General features: G+C 34.8%; 1 protein-coding gene across 5 annotated transcripts in view; it reads left to right on the top strand.

Annotated features, from left to right (window-relative positions):
- PFKP (phosphofructokinase, platelet) overlaps positions 1–15,561 on the top strand; it is a 44,895-nt gene that overhangs the window by 16,602 nt on the left and 12,732 nt on the right. For 3 of the 5 annotated variants that reach the window (XR_007907001.1, XM_051802381.1, XM_051802379.1), the window contains exons 4-16: positions 1,275–1,464; positions 3,966–4,131; positions 4,807–4,851; positions 4,952–5,060; positions 5,500–5,595; positions 6,950–7,042; positions 7,401–7,526; positions 8,103–8,167; positions 8,851–8,920; positions 11,863–12,009; positions 12,852–12,922; positions 13,292–13,379; positions 14,337–14,489. Coding sequence is in view for 3 of the 5 variants with exons in the window: in XM_051802381.1 (XP_051658341.1) it covers positions 1,275–1,464; positions 3,966–4,131; positions 4,807–4,851; positions 4,952–5,060; positions 5,500–5,595; positions 6,950–7,042; positions 7,401–7,526; positions 8,103–8,167; positions 8,851–8,920; positions 11,863–12,009; positions 12,852–12,922; positions 13,292–13,379; positions 14,337–14,489 (1,419 nt within the window). In the remaining 2 variants the exon portion in view is untranslated. The remainder of the gene's footprint in view (positions 1–1,274; positions 1,465–3,965; positions 4,132–4,806; positions 4,852–4,951; positions 5,061–5,499; positions 5,596–6,949; positions 7,043–7,400; positions 7,527–8,102; positions 8,168–8,850; positions 8,921–11,862; positions 12,010–12,851; positions 12,923–13,291; positions 13,380–14,336; positions 14,490–15,561) is intronic. The other 2 variants (XR_007907002.1, XM_051802380.1) reach the window with 1 other exon arrangement.

Below are 15,561 nucleotides of genomic sequence, written 5' to 3'. Positions count from 1 at the left end.
GGATAGATAGTATAAAAAAAACATCTGAGCTTGATGGCTAGTAATTCAACAGCCAGCAGTGAAGCTGAGGATGTACCTTACAGAATGTGTTTAGTTGTTTTGACTGGAAAGGTTTATCAGCCCAACATATATTTCTGTTTAATCAGAACAAGTAGTACATCGTTTCAAATATATAATTTCTTTTCCACTTAGACCTATGTTTTTTCATAGTTTGAAAATACCTAGTTTAAATGTGTTTTTTAGTCCTGATTTCTTTTTAAGAACATCTTCATTTTGTATACATCTAATTCCATTTTTTTTTCTCCCACTGGCAGCTGTGCAACATAGATGGCAAATTAGTGCCTAAGACTGGCTTGAAAGCTGAATCATATATTGATAGGGCAGATCATATCAGTACAATGTCTGCAGATTTGAAGCTCAAATTTAGATTGGCATGACTGATTTATTATAAGTTAAAGTGAAGAAAATGTTTATGCAAAAGTGAGCTAACCATCTCCGGATTTGTTTGCAGGAAAGAAAAAGTTTTTACAGTCTTAATTGATATTACTTTTTAGTGTGACAATAAATAAGGCAAAAATTAAACTTCTTGAGTGACTGAACAACATAAACACAGAAGATGTGTAAACAGTGTGTTTTCAGCAAGATGCCCAGGAATTTTGTGAAGTGACAGGGCACTTCAGTCATTTTTGAAAATAATAACTACCATTTCTGAAGGAAGTTGTTTAAATCATATTAATAAACGCAGTAGATAATTATAAATCAGAAAATTTAGCATTAGTCTGATCTATAAGGCATTAAAGGCAGTTCTTTCTGTAATTCAGTGGAATGACGATAAATGCTAATTTTGAATTTTAGGAATGTATTTTTTCTCTTACTGTAATATATTTCATGATATTGGGGGAAAATGTCACACTAAGGCAAATTCATCTAAATATTTAACTAGTTAGTATATTACTCTCACTAATGTCATTACATATAAGTAACAATTAGCCCATTTATTGTAATGCTACTGAAATTAATCCCAAATCATTTAACATTTTCCTTCTGGAGTAGCTGTTTATCAGTAAGTTTTTAGTGTTTTTTTCATTTTTCCCCTGTGTATCTGTTCTCGAGAACATAAATTCCCGCAGGTTTGTTAATTCTTTGTTCATCATCACTTTTTACTCAGAATTAAAGATGGATGTTATGCCACAACATTCATCGTTAATCCATCTTAAAAATATACAGTAACATACTGGACTATAAACTAAAACTGCTGTACTTCCTTTTCCTAGGGAGGTACAGTTATTGGCAGTGCACGCTGCAAGTCCTTCCGTACCCATGAGGGCCGCCTGCAGGCAGCCTACAACCTGGTGCAGAGGGGGATCACTAATCTCTGTGTGATCGGGGGGGACGGCAGCTTGACCGGCGCCAACCTGTTCCGGGAGGAGTGGAGTGGACTTCTGGAAGAACTGGCACAGAATGGTAAGTTTGCCTTGAAGACCCTTTAGGCTTCCAGTCTGACCTGCAGGGAAGTTATGCACCCTAAACTATAAAACTATAAATCCAGAAACTATATCCAGAGAGTACTTCTAAAGTTCAAAAGTCAAATACATTCATTCTAGGAAACTGTATGATATTTTTCATAAAATAAGTTTTTGATTTCTGTACATCCTCTCATGCATATCATAAAGGTTCGAAAAGGACAAATAAGTTACTGGGCAAGAGTCTGTGTCTTTTTTCCTCTATTATATGGATCATTTTCAGGATCTGAGCTTTGAACCTTCTGCTTGAAAAGCCGTATGCCCTCATATCCAAACTGAGGTGGTAATTCCTTTCCTGCAACAAGCTACACGTTTGGCTGTTATAAAATTATAATGTCACTATTTTTTTAAGATCAGAACATTATGTGGCTGTTGATGAAAGTACGTCCAGCCCAGTAGTTGTCTTTGACAGCATCTAAGAGAATGCATAGGGAAGAGTAAAAGAGTAAAATAATGCTGTGTTGGTATTACATGTTATTCATAATATGTAAATACTCTGATAGGTTCCATCCATTTCAGCCTTCAGGACTTCCTGAACCAGATGCTATTAGCAGTCCTTAATGAATTTCTCTTCCATAAATGTATACAGTCTACTTGAAAGCATACAGAGGTTTGCCAAAAGCATTGTGTAGCAAGGAGTTCTACAGCTTCACTGAATAATGAAGATTGGGAAGAATCTTCTTCTGTTTATTTTGATCCTGCTGGCTTCTAGTATCGTTTGATGTCCTGTAATTTTTGTATTAGAGCAAACAGTGAACGATCAATCCTCCTTCCTCTCTGCATGCCACTTGAGATTTTACAGCTGTCTTATTTTCCCTTCATCATCTCTTTTTCTAGATGGAAGAGTCCTAGTTTGCTTATTTGTTCCCTGTATGTAAGTTCTATACCTTTGATCATCTTTGTTGCCCTTCTCTGAACCTTTTCCAGTTCTACCATGTTTTGAGGTGTGGAGGACCACAACTGCACCCAGTATTCAAGATGAGGGCAAACCATGGATCTGCACAGTAGTATAATGATCTTTGTTTTGTTCTCTATTCTCTTCCTAATATTTTCTAATATTTTGATTTTTTTTTTGACTGCTATTGAGCATTGAAGCTGATTTATTAATGAAAACAGCATTATTATATTATGCTGGAAATAGCATTATTTTGTTTGAAATGTTAGGGTACATTTTTCATGTGTCTTAGTTTACATTTATCTGTAATGAATTCCATCTGATACTTTACTGCACATTGTGTCTTGCTAGTCTTCTTCATTCCTTCTCAGACACTCCATACTTTTAGAACCCAAATAATTCAGTTTGATCAGTAAACTTTGGCACCTTGCTGCTCATTCCCTTTTCTAGGTTATTGCTGAGTGTGTTGAACAGTGCAGATCCCTGTAGAACTCCATTGGTTACCTTGCTCAGATACAAGAACTTGCATTTACCATGGCCCTCTCTCTCTTATTTTTTCCCCTCTGTTTCACGTTATTTACTCGATGAGAATACTTCTCTCTTATACGGTGACTATTTAGTTTCCTCAAAATCCTTTGGCAAAAGACCTTGTCAATGGCTTTTTGGAAATCTGAGTACAATGTATAAACCATATAGCCCTTATTCATGTATTAAGTCACCTTTGGAACTCTAGAAAAGGTTTGTAATGCATGGTATACATTCATAAAAAACATTTTGATGCTTCTTCACAATGCTGTGTTTATCTTCATGGACATTAGTTATATTTTTCATTATGGTTTCTGCTGTTTTTCTCTAATATAGACATTAAACACACTGATACATAGTTTTTGAATCCTATATTAAAAATTTGGTATTATATTTACTACCATCCCATCCACAGATACTAAGGTAGTTTTAAGTGCTTAAGCAGCTAAGGTACTTCATCCTTGAGATCCTTTAGAACTCGTGGATGATGCAGCATTTTCACTGGTGTCTTGGGAGACACAGCTAAGACTTAGAAGCTTTTCTGTTCTGTTTGCTTATTAATAATGAAATCAAGAGCCTTTCAGTGTTACAGAAGAGAAATCTTCAAAAGTTTGATGCTGGTTTTTAATTGTTTACATATGCCCATAATCACATCCGCTTTGCATCCTTTTACTTCTTCATTGCATATTATACACTGAGACCACAATTTGAATAATACTGTGTAAAGTCAAAACCATCAATTTGAAGGTTAGTTACAAAACTTGATAATTTGCTAACGCTTTGAGATGGACTGAAAAGCTCTTATTTCCTTCCTTACTGTAAGGAGTTCTGTGCAGGATTGTTTTGTTTGGATGTTTGATTGGCTTTTGTTTGTAGTTTCGACTAACCTTGTTACCTAAAATATCTAAACATAATTTAATGTTTGGATATGTTTAATTTACGAAAGTAGAGCACCCAAGCAATATGTCTAATGAATTTTTTTTAATAGTTTTACAGCTCTTTCTCTGGATACTTCTTTACAGGAAAGATTGATGCAGAGGCTGTTAAGAAATATGCTTACCTTAACATTGTGGGAATGGTTGGATCCATAGACAATGATTTCTGTGGCACTGATATGACCATAGGTACTGACTCAGCTTTGCACAGAATAATTGAAGTTGTTGATGCCATCATGACCACTGCTCAAAGGTAAATTGTGCATATTATAGAGATTGATAACAAATATACAGTTGTTCATGCTTCAAATCAAAGTTTGCTATTGCTGTACAATAGTGAAGGATTTAAGTTAATTTTAAGGAGAGATTAGGTAAGGGGGATTTGTAAGAATAAAAGTTCTTCTTGACTTCATCTTTCAAATGTCTTGGTTTCTCTCTGTCTTTGTAATTGTTTTTTCATCATTGCTGTTGCGGCAGCACTTTAAGCATGTGATTGTAGAGACTACATCAGCTTTAGTGTCAGACTTTGGTTTTTAGTATGTTTTTAGTCTTTCATAGTCTTATTAGAAGAGATCCAGGTGCACTTTGAATAGTACAAAATAGCATGTTTGTATATAAGCTTTGTTTCATTAAAATTAAAGCAATTAAATTAGTAATTTTTTTTAATACAGGTATATCATTGCAGTTCTTAACTATGGATCTTCATCATTTACATTTTCAGTAAATGTTCACATCTCCTAGCTGCCCATACATGTTTTTGAATAAAGTAGTAGTGAAAAGAAATAATGCATTGGAAGATACGTAATTTTAAATACATTGTTTAGTGTGACCTTCTGTTTTGCTAATGAATTCTGTGTTTGGTTAGCATGGTGAACACAGGCTGTTTCTTGATATCAGGTTCAGTTAATTTGCTTTCTTATTTTTACAGCCATCAGAGGACATTTGTTCTGGAGGTTATGGGAAGACACTGTGGGTATGTGTTGTCTTCAGCATTTTGTGTCTTGTACAGGTATAATTATGAAGGGTCAAGAAATATGAACCATAAATCTCTAATCATTTGTTCTGTTTTTTAGGTACCTAGCTCTGGTTAGTGCCTTAGCCTGTGGTGCAGATTGGGTGTTTATTCCCGAATACCCACCAGAAGAAGGCTGGGAAGATACAATGTGTGTTAAGCTTTCAGAGGTAATCAATTAATATGTTCGAGATTCCCTGATGACTTTGCAGATGTTCATTTGACAGTAGTGATTAAAAAATATGATCAGGACTTTCAGGAAGTCTTCATTTTTTGTGTCGTGCAAAGTTCTCCATGATCTTGAACATAAGAACTGCATTCTGCAATTTTTTGGAGGAAATATGTGACCTGCTCTGGGGATTACTTCCGATGTAAGCACTGTGTGTACCTTTCCTCAGTAATTTGATGTAAAATATTTGAACTTCATCAGTAAAAAAACCTGTATGAAAATAAAATGTATGAGAACACTTCAAATATTAATGGTCAAATATAAGAAGTATTTCCTTGAATCCTAGAAGCTTAACATAAAGCAATTGATTATAAAATTGTGCTGTAAAGTCTTTTTTTGTTTTTTTTTCTTTTAATTACATGGTTGTGCTTTTATTATAGAATCGTGCACGAAAGAAAAGGCTGAATATTATCATTGTAGCTGAAGGAGCTATTGATTGCCACAACAAACCTATAACATCAGAGAAGGTTAAGGATGTAAGTGTCAGCATCCCTATGATACACACTTCTGTTCATAAGATGGGGCTTGCTGTTAACAATAACGTTGCTGTAAAGTAAATCTGTTCCTGTAAGGTAGCTCATTACACAGTTGTATTTTTGTATTTGTGCTTTGTATTCTGAATCCAAGTCCACTTAAAGAGAGTCTTTTTTAGAGGCTATTAATTAGAAACTTTTATCCTTGTAATATAACATAGCAGTTCAAAAGCACCTGATTCATGGGTGCCTTAATTGATAGAGAATTGGAATTCAGCTCAAATCAGTTTTGTAAATCCTATTTCGCTCTGTATGTCTTGTAAAAGTATAATACTGGTCTGTCTCACAGTGAAGTTATACTGTGTGCTTTGGACAAAGTCTTATCACTTCTAAATGGTTGCTTTGCTAAAAATCTCATTTGTGTCTAGAAAAAACTTTTGAGCTGAAGTTATTCTGCTCTTTTTATGAAGGGTCCCTTAAGAATTTGGAAAATAGTCATTGGCAGAAAGGAGCTGTGACACTTTGGGTTTACCTGGGGTTTATCTGTCCTGTGAATATGAAGTTTTGTTTTCCATAGCTCTCAGTTTGGGACAAATCTTTGACTTTATTCAGAATTGCCGTTTTATGAATTAAAATTTAGCACCAAATGGTGTTAAATGTACATAGCAACAGCTTACTGTGCATTTATAGAAGAAACATTACTTCCTTGCTACAAATTTCAGCCAGTTAATACATTAAAAAACTACGAACACCAGGAATAGAAGATTGTGTAACTTGCAAAATTTTTTTCTGCTTTATGCTATTCTGTGCTTATTCCTAACCTTACATGCTCACTAAAGATATATTAATAAAGCATATCTTTTGCTGACTTTAGCTTTGATATGTAACAGAGAAAATGGAACAAAAGTGACTGAAAGAAATAGTTTTATTATCATACTTTTTACTGTGAGTTTTAAAGCCTTGTCAGATAAGGTTAAAAGTCATCCTCACTGAACTTTTATTCAGAATCTTTTGGGACATGTAATCTTGCACATAAATTCACATGAAGTGAATAGAACACTGTAATTGAGCTTCAAGTATTAGAATATTTAGACCTTTTTTGTAACTGTGCAGAATGAAGCCATTGTAACTGTAGTTAAACCATTGCTTCTAAGCCACTGTTTTGCCATTATAAAATGTTCCTTTAAATTAGGAACCTGGAGTTTAGGTTAGGAATAAACTAAAGAAATTCCTGTAAGATTTTCATTATTGTTGACATACTAATGTATAGTATATGTAAAATTTTATTATTGCAATGGCACATTGTGTATAAAATAATGATGGTGATAAACCCACTGTATTTTGAAATTCTTTGCAGCTCGTGGTTCAGCGGCTTGGTTTTGACACACGAGTAACTATCTTGGGTCATGTGCAAAGAGGTGGAACCCCTTCAGCTTTTGACAGAATTCTGGTGAGTGACTACTCATGGCACCACACAGTACAATGACATTTCGATTATTTATTTGGGATGTGGTGGTTCTTTATCTGATAAACTTCACACCTCCAATTGTTATCTCACAGTAACTGTCTGAATAGCTCAAATTTACAGTACTGAATCACTTTGTGTAGAGGAATCTATATTAGGATTAAAATGCAAATCTGTAAGAACAATCATCTGTACTAAAGGGTACTGAACAGCCCACAACATTCTCATCTTGCCAAGGAGTAACTGGTTTCAGCTTGATTCAATGAGAAATCAGGACCATTTCTGTGACTGGAAGCCTTGTGCTTTTTGCTTGCTTCAACACTCAAACATTATCTGTTTCCAGGCAAGTCGTATGGGTGTGGAAGCTGTGCTTGCCCTCCTAGAAGCTACTCCAGCTACCCCTGCCTGTGTCGTGTCCCTGTCTGGAAACCAGGCTGTCCGTCTGCCTCTGATGGAGTGTGTGCAGATGGTGAGTTTATGGTGGCAAAAAGCCAATTTATAGTTGTTCATTTACTACAGCAGACTCCTGTGTACAATAATTGTCTGTTTCGTTAGGACACTAATGGGAATGTGTGCAGCACTTTTCTGCATTTGGGAATGAGTAATGAAGGTCACGTATGTTCTCTATGTGTTATTACTTATTTCCAAACCACTAAGGAACAAAAAATAAATTTTGTTTCAGATCTTCTCATTATATTGGTATAACAAATTCTTCAGATGCTTGCATCCATTTACACGTCATACCCAAGTCATGTTTCTGCACTAAAACTGCTCAGCTTAAACTGAAAAAAAGAAAATGGAAAATAGATACATTGATCATTGATTTTTTTTTTTTTTTTTGTCCCAGGAAGGCTTTAGGTGTTTGTTTCTACTTTCTTCTTTTCCTGTACACTGTAATTTTTGCTGCAATAGAAAGTAGCTCATAAATTGGGGAAATATCAGTATTTTTTTCACTGTGGAAATATATTAATATATGGGAATATATTAAATAATCAACTTCTTGTGTTTTTTTAAACATACTGATTAATCAACTTGTTTTTCCAAGACTCAAGAAGTCCAGAAAGCCATGGATGAGGGAAGATTTCTTGAGGCTGTGAGGCTTCGTGGAAAGTATGGCAAATGGCTTATATCAATTTATTTGCTTTAGAAAAGCTAAACTGCTTTGCTGTTCTGCTGGAATGTACCATTTTATTTTAAATATTTTACTATCCATATGATTTTATGTGTTTGAGAATAAGAGAGGAGACAGAAGAAGAGTTGCCTAAATAGAATAATTGAAATTTTTGTTTACATATAAACGTGCAAAACAAAGAAAACTGTAGTTCACTGCTGTATCAGACTAGTGACTGATAGTAGGCTGAGTAGTCACAAAGTAAAGAGCTTCTGTGCTGTATGAGCTGACTGGTAGCAACCACATGTTTGTTTATTCGAGGTTTTGAGGCCAATCCTATGAGCTTGTTTGTAAGTAGCTGGTAGTTTTCCATCAGTGATGTTGGAGGGAGGCGTTCTTCACTCCTGTCAGGAGAGCGCTTTCTGTTTCAAGTAATTTGATAGCAAAATGCTTTATCCCCAATCCAGAAAACTAATTTGCTAGCTATGTAGTTATTTTATATTTTATCGCTGTTATCTTACAGGATTGAGTATTTTTCTGTGTTCTCTAATTTCCACTTTTTACTGTGTTTTGCATTTTTAGTAACAGTGGTATTAATATTTCACCAAGTGTTTCTTTAAAAGAACTATGAATTGAAAATTTTACTATTTCATTTGCTTATCTTACTTACTAATTTATTTAGGAGCTTTGAAAACAACCTAAATACTTACAAATTACTGGCGCACAAAATACCAGATGCCGAACTTCCAAAGGTAAGGGGGGTTTTTGAGTGTGCAATGCATGTCTGCTTTTGGGGTATCCTAACAAATAGTGGTTTTTTTCTGCTCTGCCCCTCATCCTACCTTAATACTCCCTTTAGTTTATAAAATTAGTTAAATATTATAGAATAAAGTTGTGTGTTGCAAGCATCTTTCTCTAATAATAAGTATCATTTTTTCAAAGTGAAATACCACTCTAAGTAGAAAATTTCTGTGTAGACAGTTTCTTTCTGTCTTGTATGTTGGGTCCCAATTGTTACAGTGTCTGGTCCTGATAGTTACTGTTTTACCCTCTGTTCCTCACCATGGAGAGAAGGAAGGGAGATGTAATCATGATTAAGACTCTAAAAATCCTGAGATAAAGGAAGATTCAATATTAAAAGAATTCTAACCTAACCCTTCCTTTTGAAGGGCAAAATCACTTGAGCAAGAGCAAGTCCAGGAATTCATGGGATAGAATATTGAAGACAGATGAATCACCTTTATCTGATCTAATAAGTCACTGTGCATAATACAGTAGTGGACGTTTAGTTCTTTTCTTTTTAGCTCCTAAGTTTTGTGTAAGAATAAATTTCAATTTATTAGGAAGCAGACACTAAATTTTGTGTGCAAACAAATTTTAGGTGGGATTTTTTTTTTCATTAAACGTTTATTCAATAATTCTGGGTTTGATCATTGTTGATGACTGTGTTACCTCACTGGTTAATTCCTCTTTTAGTTGTGTTTTGTGACCATTTGTTACTTTATTTTTGTGATTATGTTGCTGTTACATTTTTTAGATTTTTTTCCAATTAAATAATTGAGTAATGATTACTAATATCTTCTCAATATTATTAAGGATAAAAATGGCATTGAAAATATAATAATGACCTAAGACTGACCTTCAAAAGATCAAGGAATTGAGGATTTTTTTGGTGGATATTTAACATTTTCTTTGCCAGATCAGGTGTTTGAATGATGATTTTTTTGATTTACCAATGCAAATTCAGGGCTATTAGCTTTCGGGGTTTTTATTTTGTTTTAAAATACTTTGGCCATACCTTCTTGTGATGAATGGCATTAGGAGGAAACGTAGGCTCATGTAATTATTAACTACTTGGATCTGACCACGCTAAACAAATTTGTGCTTCAGTAAAAGAGGTTGAATGAGAATTAAAAAGCAGATGAAATGTGCATGTCACAGGAATTGAGGAAAAAGCTGAACTGATGTGATCAGTAGAGCCAGCTGAATGCTCTGCTCCAGCAGTGCTTCTGCACGAGTTTGGCTGCTTCTGTTTCCTTTCGTTTTTCGATTATTCTTTGATTGTACCAGAACTAAAAAATAAACCATGTATATTTTGTTTTGGGTCTCTTTTTCTGTCGGTTTGTTTGGGGGTGACAAGGGAGTGGTGTTAGTTTTTTGTTTGCTTGTTTTGGTTTTTATCAGGAGAAATTCCCTGATCATTACTTGACACCTATTCTGTTATTTTTGTTTTGTATTCCCATCTTACAGGATAGAGCTAATTAACTTCTAGCTCTGCCAAAGCACCAAATTGATACGGTTTTGTCATATCAATAGTTGTAAATGGTTTAGGGTCGTCCTTCTGATCTAAACCGTGATGGATTTTAGTATATTATGTGCAGATTGTCAAGTTTTCTTGCATTTTGCTTACATTGTTGGTTGTCATTTAAATTTTCTTTGCTAAATTTATGCAGAGTGTTTAAACTTTCCCAAAGCTCAGGCATGTAGAGTTTTAATTCTTTACTTTTATTTTGCTCTTGGTATTAATTTCAAAGGTGTAAAGATTAAACAAAACTAATAAGTAGCAGTCCTTCATTATTTGGTTATGGATTATATCTGTTGTAAATCAACACTTCCTGATGTCAGTGAAACTGTATTGATTTATACTGCTGACAGTTTCTTAATCAAAGAGAGTGGCCTGTGATTTATCTGAAAATGAGAATTCCATTTCAAAGAATGTATGACATACAGAAGATCTACATTTCATGCTTTGCAGTTAAAATTTAATCCACAGATGCTGATTAGCATTTACACCCAGTTGCACTCTGGCTTTATGTACCAAAATATCTATTATTTCATGTTACATTTTAAATAGAACTTTCTCTCTTACACTGCTTTTGGTTTAAATTGCAACTGTATTTTTTTTTGATTTTTCAGACTTTTCAGTTCAAGTAGCTGCTTACCTGGGATACTCATTAAACTTGGGGGGACACTATATAAGCAGTTATTTTGAGTCATTATAAAATACTTTGCAGATTACCATCATCTGAGAATGTATGGTACTGTGAAAGATGCTGAATGCTCCTGTTTCCTACTAAATTGTCAGCTGCTTGAAAAACCTGGTTAATAGCTTAATTTTAAAAGTTGTCTGTTCTGCTCTGCATGTTACTGATGATTCATATAAATGGTGTGGTGCTAGAATCAGCTCCTACTCTCTTTTTTTTTTTTTTTTTGGTGTTCAGGGCTTTTTCCTAAAAAAAATATTACTGCTTTAATAACTTGAAGCTGGTTGAATAACACTGGCCACACTGGATGGAACTCTGAGTGACCTGGTCTAGTGAAAGGTGCCCATGGCAGGGTGGTTGGAACTGGATGATCTTTATGGTCCTTCCAACCCGAACCATTCTATGATCCTGTTTCTTGAACATAGCTGAGCCAGAATATAAAAACCTGAATAACTTGCAAACAAAATGAAAACACGATAAAGCCTTACTTAAAAACAAATATTCTTTTCTTTTAGAACGGTTTGTCTCTGATATTCTGTAAGTGGGGCAATACATGTCTATATCTTCTAGTTAACTTTAATCTTCACTGGGTTTAGGGGCTTTGAAATTTCCTTTTCTGCATTCCAGTATTTGGCAACTGTGTATGATTTACAAATTAACCATGATGTAGAAATTAAAAGTGCTTATTAAGTATTATTTTTATCTTTCAGACTAATTTTAATGTGGCAGTTTTAAATGTTGGTGCCCCTGCAGCTGGAATGAATGCCGCGGTGAGGGCTGCAGTAAGAGTTGGCATAACTGAAGGCCACAAAATGTTTGCTGTCATTGATGGATTTGAAGGTTTTGCTAAAGGAAAGGTCAGTATCACGTGTGCATTAGCTAGTTATGTGTACCACATCCCACATCATCACCTTTGTTTGTTCTTAGGAGGCATGTTCTGTCATAAGTGCTGTGAGAACTGCTTCTGTAGGTTCTTTAATTTCATAAAGATATATAAGACCCAAATTGTAACTATATTTCTCAACTATTCGAGTCTATAGAGTCATTTATGCTGAATATTACTAATCACATGCTGCAGAGCTACAAAATTAGTTCAGATGAATCCTGTGTTCAAATTTTGGTCAATGTCGAGCATATTGTAGGATTTCCACAGAATAATTTCTGACTCTGAACAGTGAGTTGTTGCATCTGTGTTCCTTTACTGTAAGAAACTTTGCAATGGAGCTTGTTGAGGGAGGAGGCTTCCCCCTCCTCAGATGAGTTAAGATTCTTCTATTCCTGTTTTAAATGTTAAGCATCAGTTGGTATACTGAAGAGAAACTGAATACAAGGCTAATGATGTCTATACCTAGCTGGAGCCACAGATCCCAAAACTAACTTCAGACACCTAGTTTTAGGGTTTTGTGTTTCACATTCAGTAGGAGAGGATGTGAAAATAGGATCAAGATATCAAACAAGGAGGCAGAGTTCATCATAGTCTGAAGGAAGAAAGAACAAATTGAATGGAAAGGGATTCAAGAGAAATTAAGTTAACCTCTTGATGCTGTTTTCTTTCTTTGCTGCTCAGTTTTAGTGATGTCTGTGTCAAAAAACTTGTTCCAGCAGTCTTACAAGAAGTAGTACCTGGTGTTGGCTGCAGATCAAGAGAAGTAACTGGATAATTACTTAACAGAATCTCCTTTGTTCTTTCTATTCAAAGATAAAGGAAATCAGCTGGGGAGATGTTGGAGGCTGGACTGGTCAAGGAGGATCAATTCTTGGTACAAAACGGTAATACAAATACTTTTCCAATTGATATGATGAACTCTAGTGTTTTGGGGAATTTTAGAATCGTTGTGTTCCAGCTTGGGTGTCTTTATGGTACTGAACCAACTCTGAAGAGAGAATGAAAATGGGAGTTGGAACCTCAACTTACAACTTTCCTGGGGTCCTTACACTTTAAAGGATTGCAAACCTAGAGTTTCTTTACAGCTGACATGATTCCTTAGTGGTTGTCTGGAAGAGTTATTTGTATGAATAAATATTTAAAATAAAAAATATTGTGTTGCCTGCTCAGTTTATGATTTCAGCTTAATAATTAGTTCTTATTGCTGCAGAGTCTGTAAATTTTTATTTTTCTTTTGGTTTGATGATTTTTAGTACTCTTCCGGCAAAATATTTGGAGAAGATTGCTGAGCAGATGCGCACGAACAACATTAATGCCCTTATGGTTATTGGTGGATTTGAGGTACACTGAAATATCTTATTATGTCTACGTAGAGTAGAAATAATACCAAAGTGAATAGACTGTTTCAGTTTTTACCCAGTCCTCATGTAAAATGCATTTGGTTACAACTGTGATTGATATGCAACATAAGTAGTGTTTAGGATCAGAAGTATTGTGAATCAGTGATTCTTTGGAAAGCTGACAGTCAAAACAGTGACTAGTACTGCTAAATGCATAAATAAGGTGAGCTTGCATTATATTATTTGTGCATTAAAATACAATAAACCAGTGACTTCTATAGTGCAAGTTCCAGTCTGTATTGTATCAATACATGGAACATACTTGCAGAAGTTCTTGACTTTTAGTAGTAATTGCACTATGGTTCCTTATTTAGCCACTCTTCTCACATAGTGCATTTCAAAATCTGTAATTGATCTAGAGAAGTATGTTCTCTTTTTTTTTTTCTGTATTTTGTGTTTGCTTTGTTTTACAAACATAGTGAATTTTTGAAATCTTGATTCAGGAAAGTATTTTACCAGCTCTTAACAGAGAAGAACATGCTCATTGCTTCTAGATAAGGAATGAATCATCATTTTTGTCCAAGCTGTTAGCCATGACCCTCACTCAGGAATATTAAAATTTTTAAATGAGGAGAAACAGTAACTGTGTAAATGAGGCGTAACAGTAACTGAGGCTTGGGGAACTAGTTTGTGTTGTAAACTAGTTACATGTAAACTTTGTTACATGTAAGTTATATATTCTCTTGAAGATGAATATTTATTGTTTGTTTTCAAATGTATATCCATTTTTAATGCTCTCTTTTTTGTGTCTGTGTTAGATTTTAGTAGTTCCTTAGTGCTCTGACTTGCTGAAGTGTGCTGTGGTAGAAATGGCTCCCTGTGTGGCCCTTCCCATTTTGTCACTCCAACTCTGCCCTTTATTCACCCTAATTTTTCACCCAATGCCTGTACCCAACAGGCTTACCTCGGACTTCTGGAATTGTCAGCTGCCCGGGAGAAATATGATGAATTCTGTGTTCCAATGATTATGGTTCCTGCAACTGTATCCAACAATGTACCGGGTTCAGATTTCAGCATTGGTGCAGATACTGCTCTGAACACTATAACTGATGTAAGTCTGCTCTGGTGTGTGCACTACTAACAAAGCAGTTCTGTTTAAAACTGATTCAATTGGCTAGAACTGGATATTTTTGTAGACCAGAACTTTGGAAATGTAATCTGGAAAATTACAGTTAGTTGATACAGCCACATTCATGACACCTGTTTAAAAAAGAGGAAGTCCAGGATCCCAAATACTTCCATTAGATTTCCCTGAAACTACAATGACTTGTAAATTTTTGAACTACAAAATAAGATGACATCTGCCTGTTGTGTACTAAAGCTGAGACTTGATGATTTGGTGCACTGTAGAGGGGAAAATATCCCCACCCATTGTACATAAGAGTGTCAGTACACCCAGCTGCAACAAACACTGAGGGAATATTGCTCTGTTCAGAAAGAGATCCTTAGTTATGTAGTGTCTTTATTCCTCAAAGAGAATATGTAAGGTCCATATTTCTCTAAAAATAGGAATTGCATTTATTCTACTAATAGTAGATGTAATAAAAATGTGTTATCAAGTACCTTTTAAAAAATCAAATCCAGTAATACAATATAAATTAAAAATTGCATTATTAATCTATTATGAAGGAAAACTTCTTTACTTTGAATGTGACAGAGTGCTGGAGAAATCTGCCTAGAGAGGGTGTGGAGTCTCCTTCTCTGGAGATATTGTCAACCCACCTGTGTAATCTGCTTTAGCAGAGGGGTTGGACTAGATGATCTCCAGAGGTTCCTTCCAACCCCAGCCATTCTGTGGTTCTCTGGTTCTCTAATACTAAACTCAGTTGGGCAGAAAGCATAGTCAGCTGGACAAAAAGAGTTTCAAGTTGCTTTTGAAAATTAAATGACAATTCTTCTATCATTTAGCTGTATTTGAAAATTTTAATCATGATGGTATTTCCAGAAATTTGAAGGATTCTTCAAATCCTGCTGACTTCAAAAGCATTACCATAATTTTGACTGTTTGTTTTGTTTTTTTTTTAATTATGCCAACATAAATAATTATGTCTTTAGCAAAAGAAACCTTTCAATTAGGAAATACCAGTTTCCTTAACTGTTGACTTAAGACTATAAGCTAACCA

The sequence above is a fragment of the Manacus candei genome, unplaced genomic scaffold, assembly GCF_025592945.1.
Source record: "Manacus candei isolate 608988 ecotype Guabito, Panama unplaced genomic scaffold, ASM2559294v1 h1tg000056l, whole genome shotgun sequence".
Taxonomy (NCBI): Eukaryota; Metazoa; Chordata; class Aves; order Passeriformes; family Pipridae; genus Manacus; species Manacus candei.
Note: the sequence above shows the minus strand (reverse complement) of the source record. Positions and strands in the feature narration are given on the sequence as shown.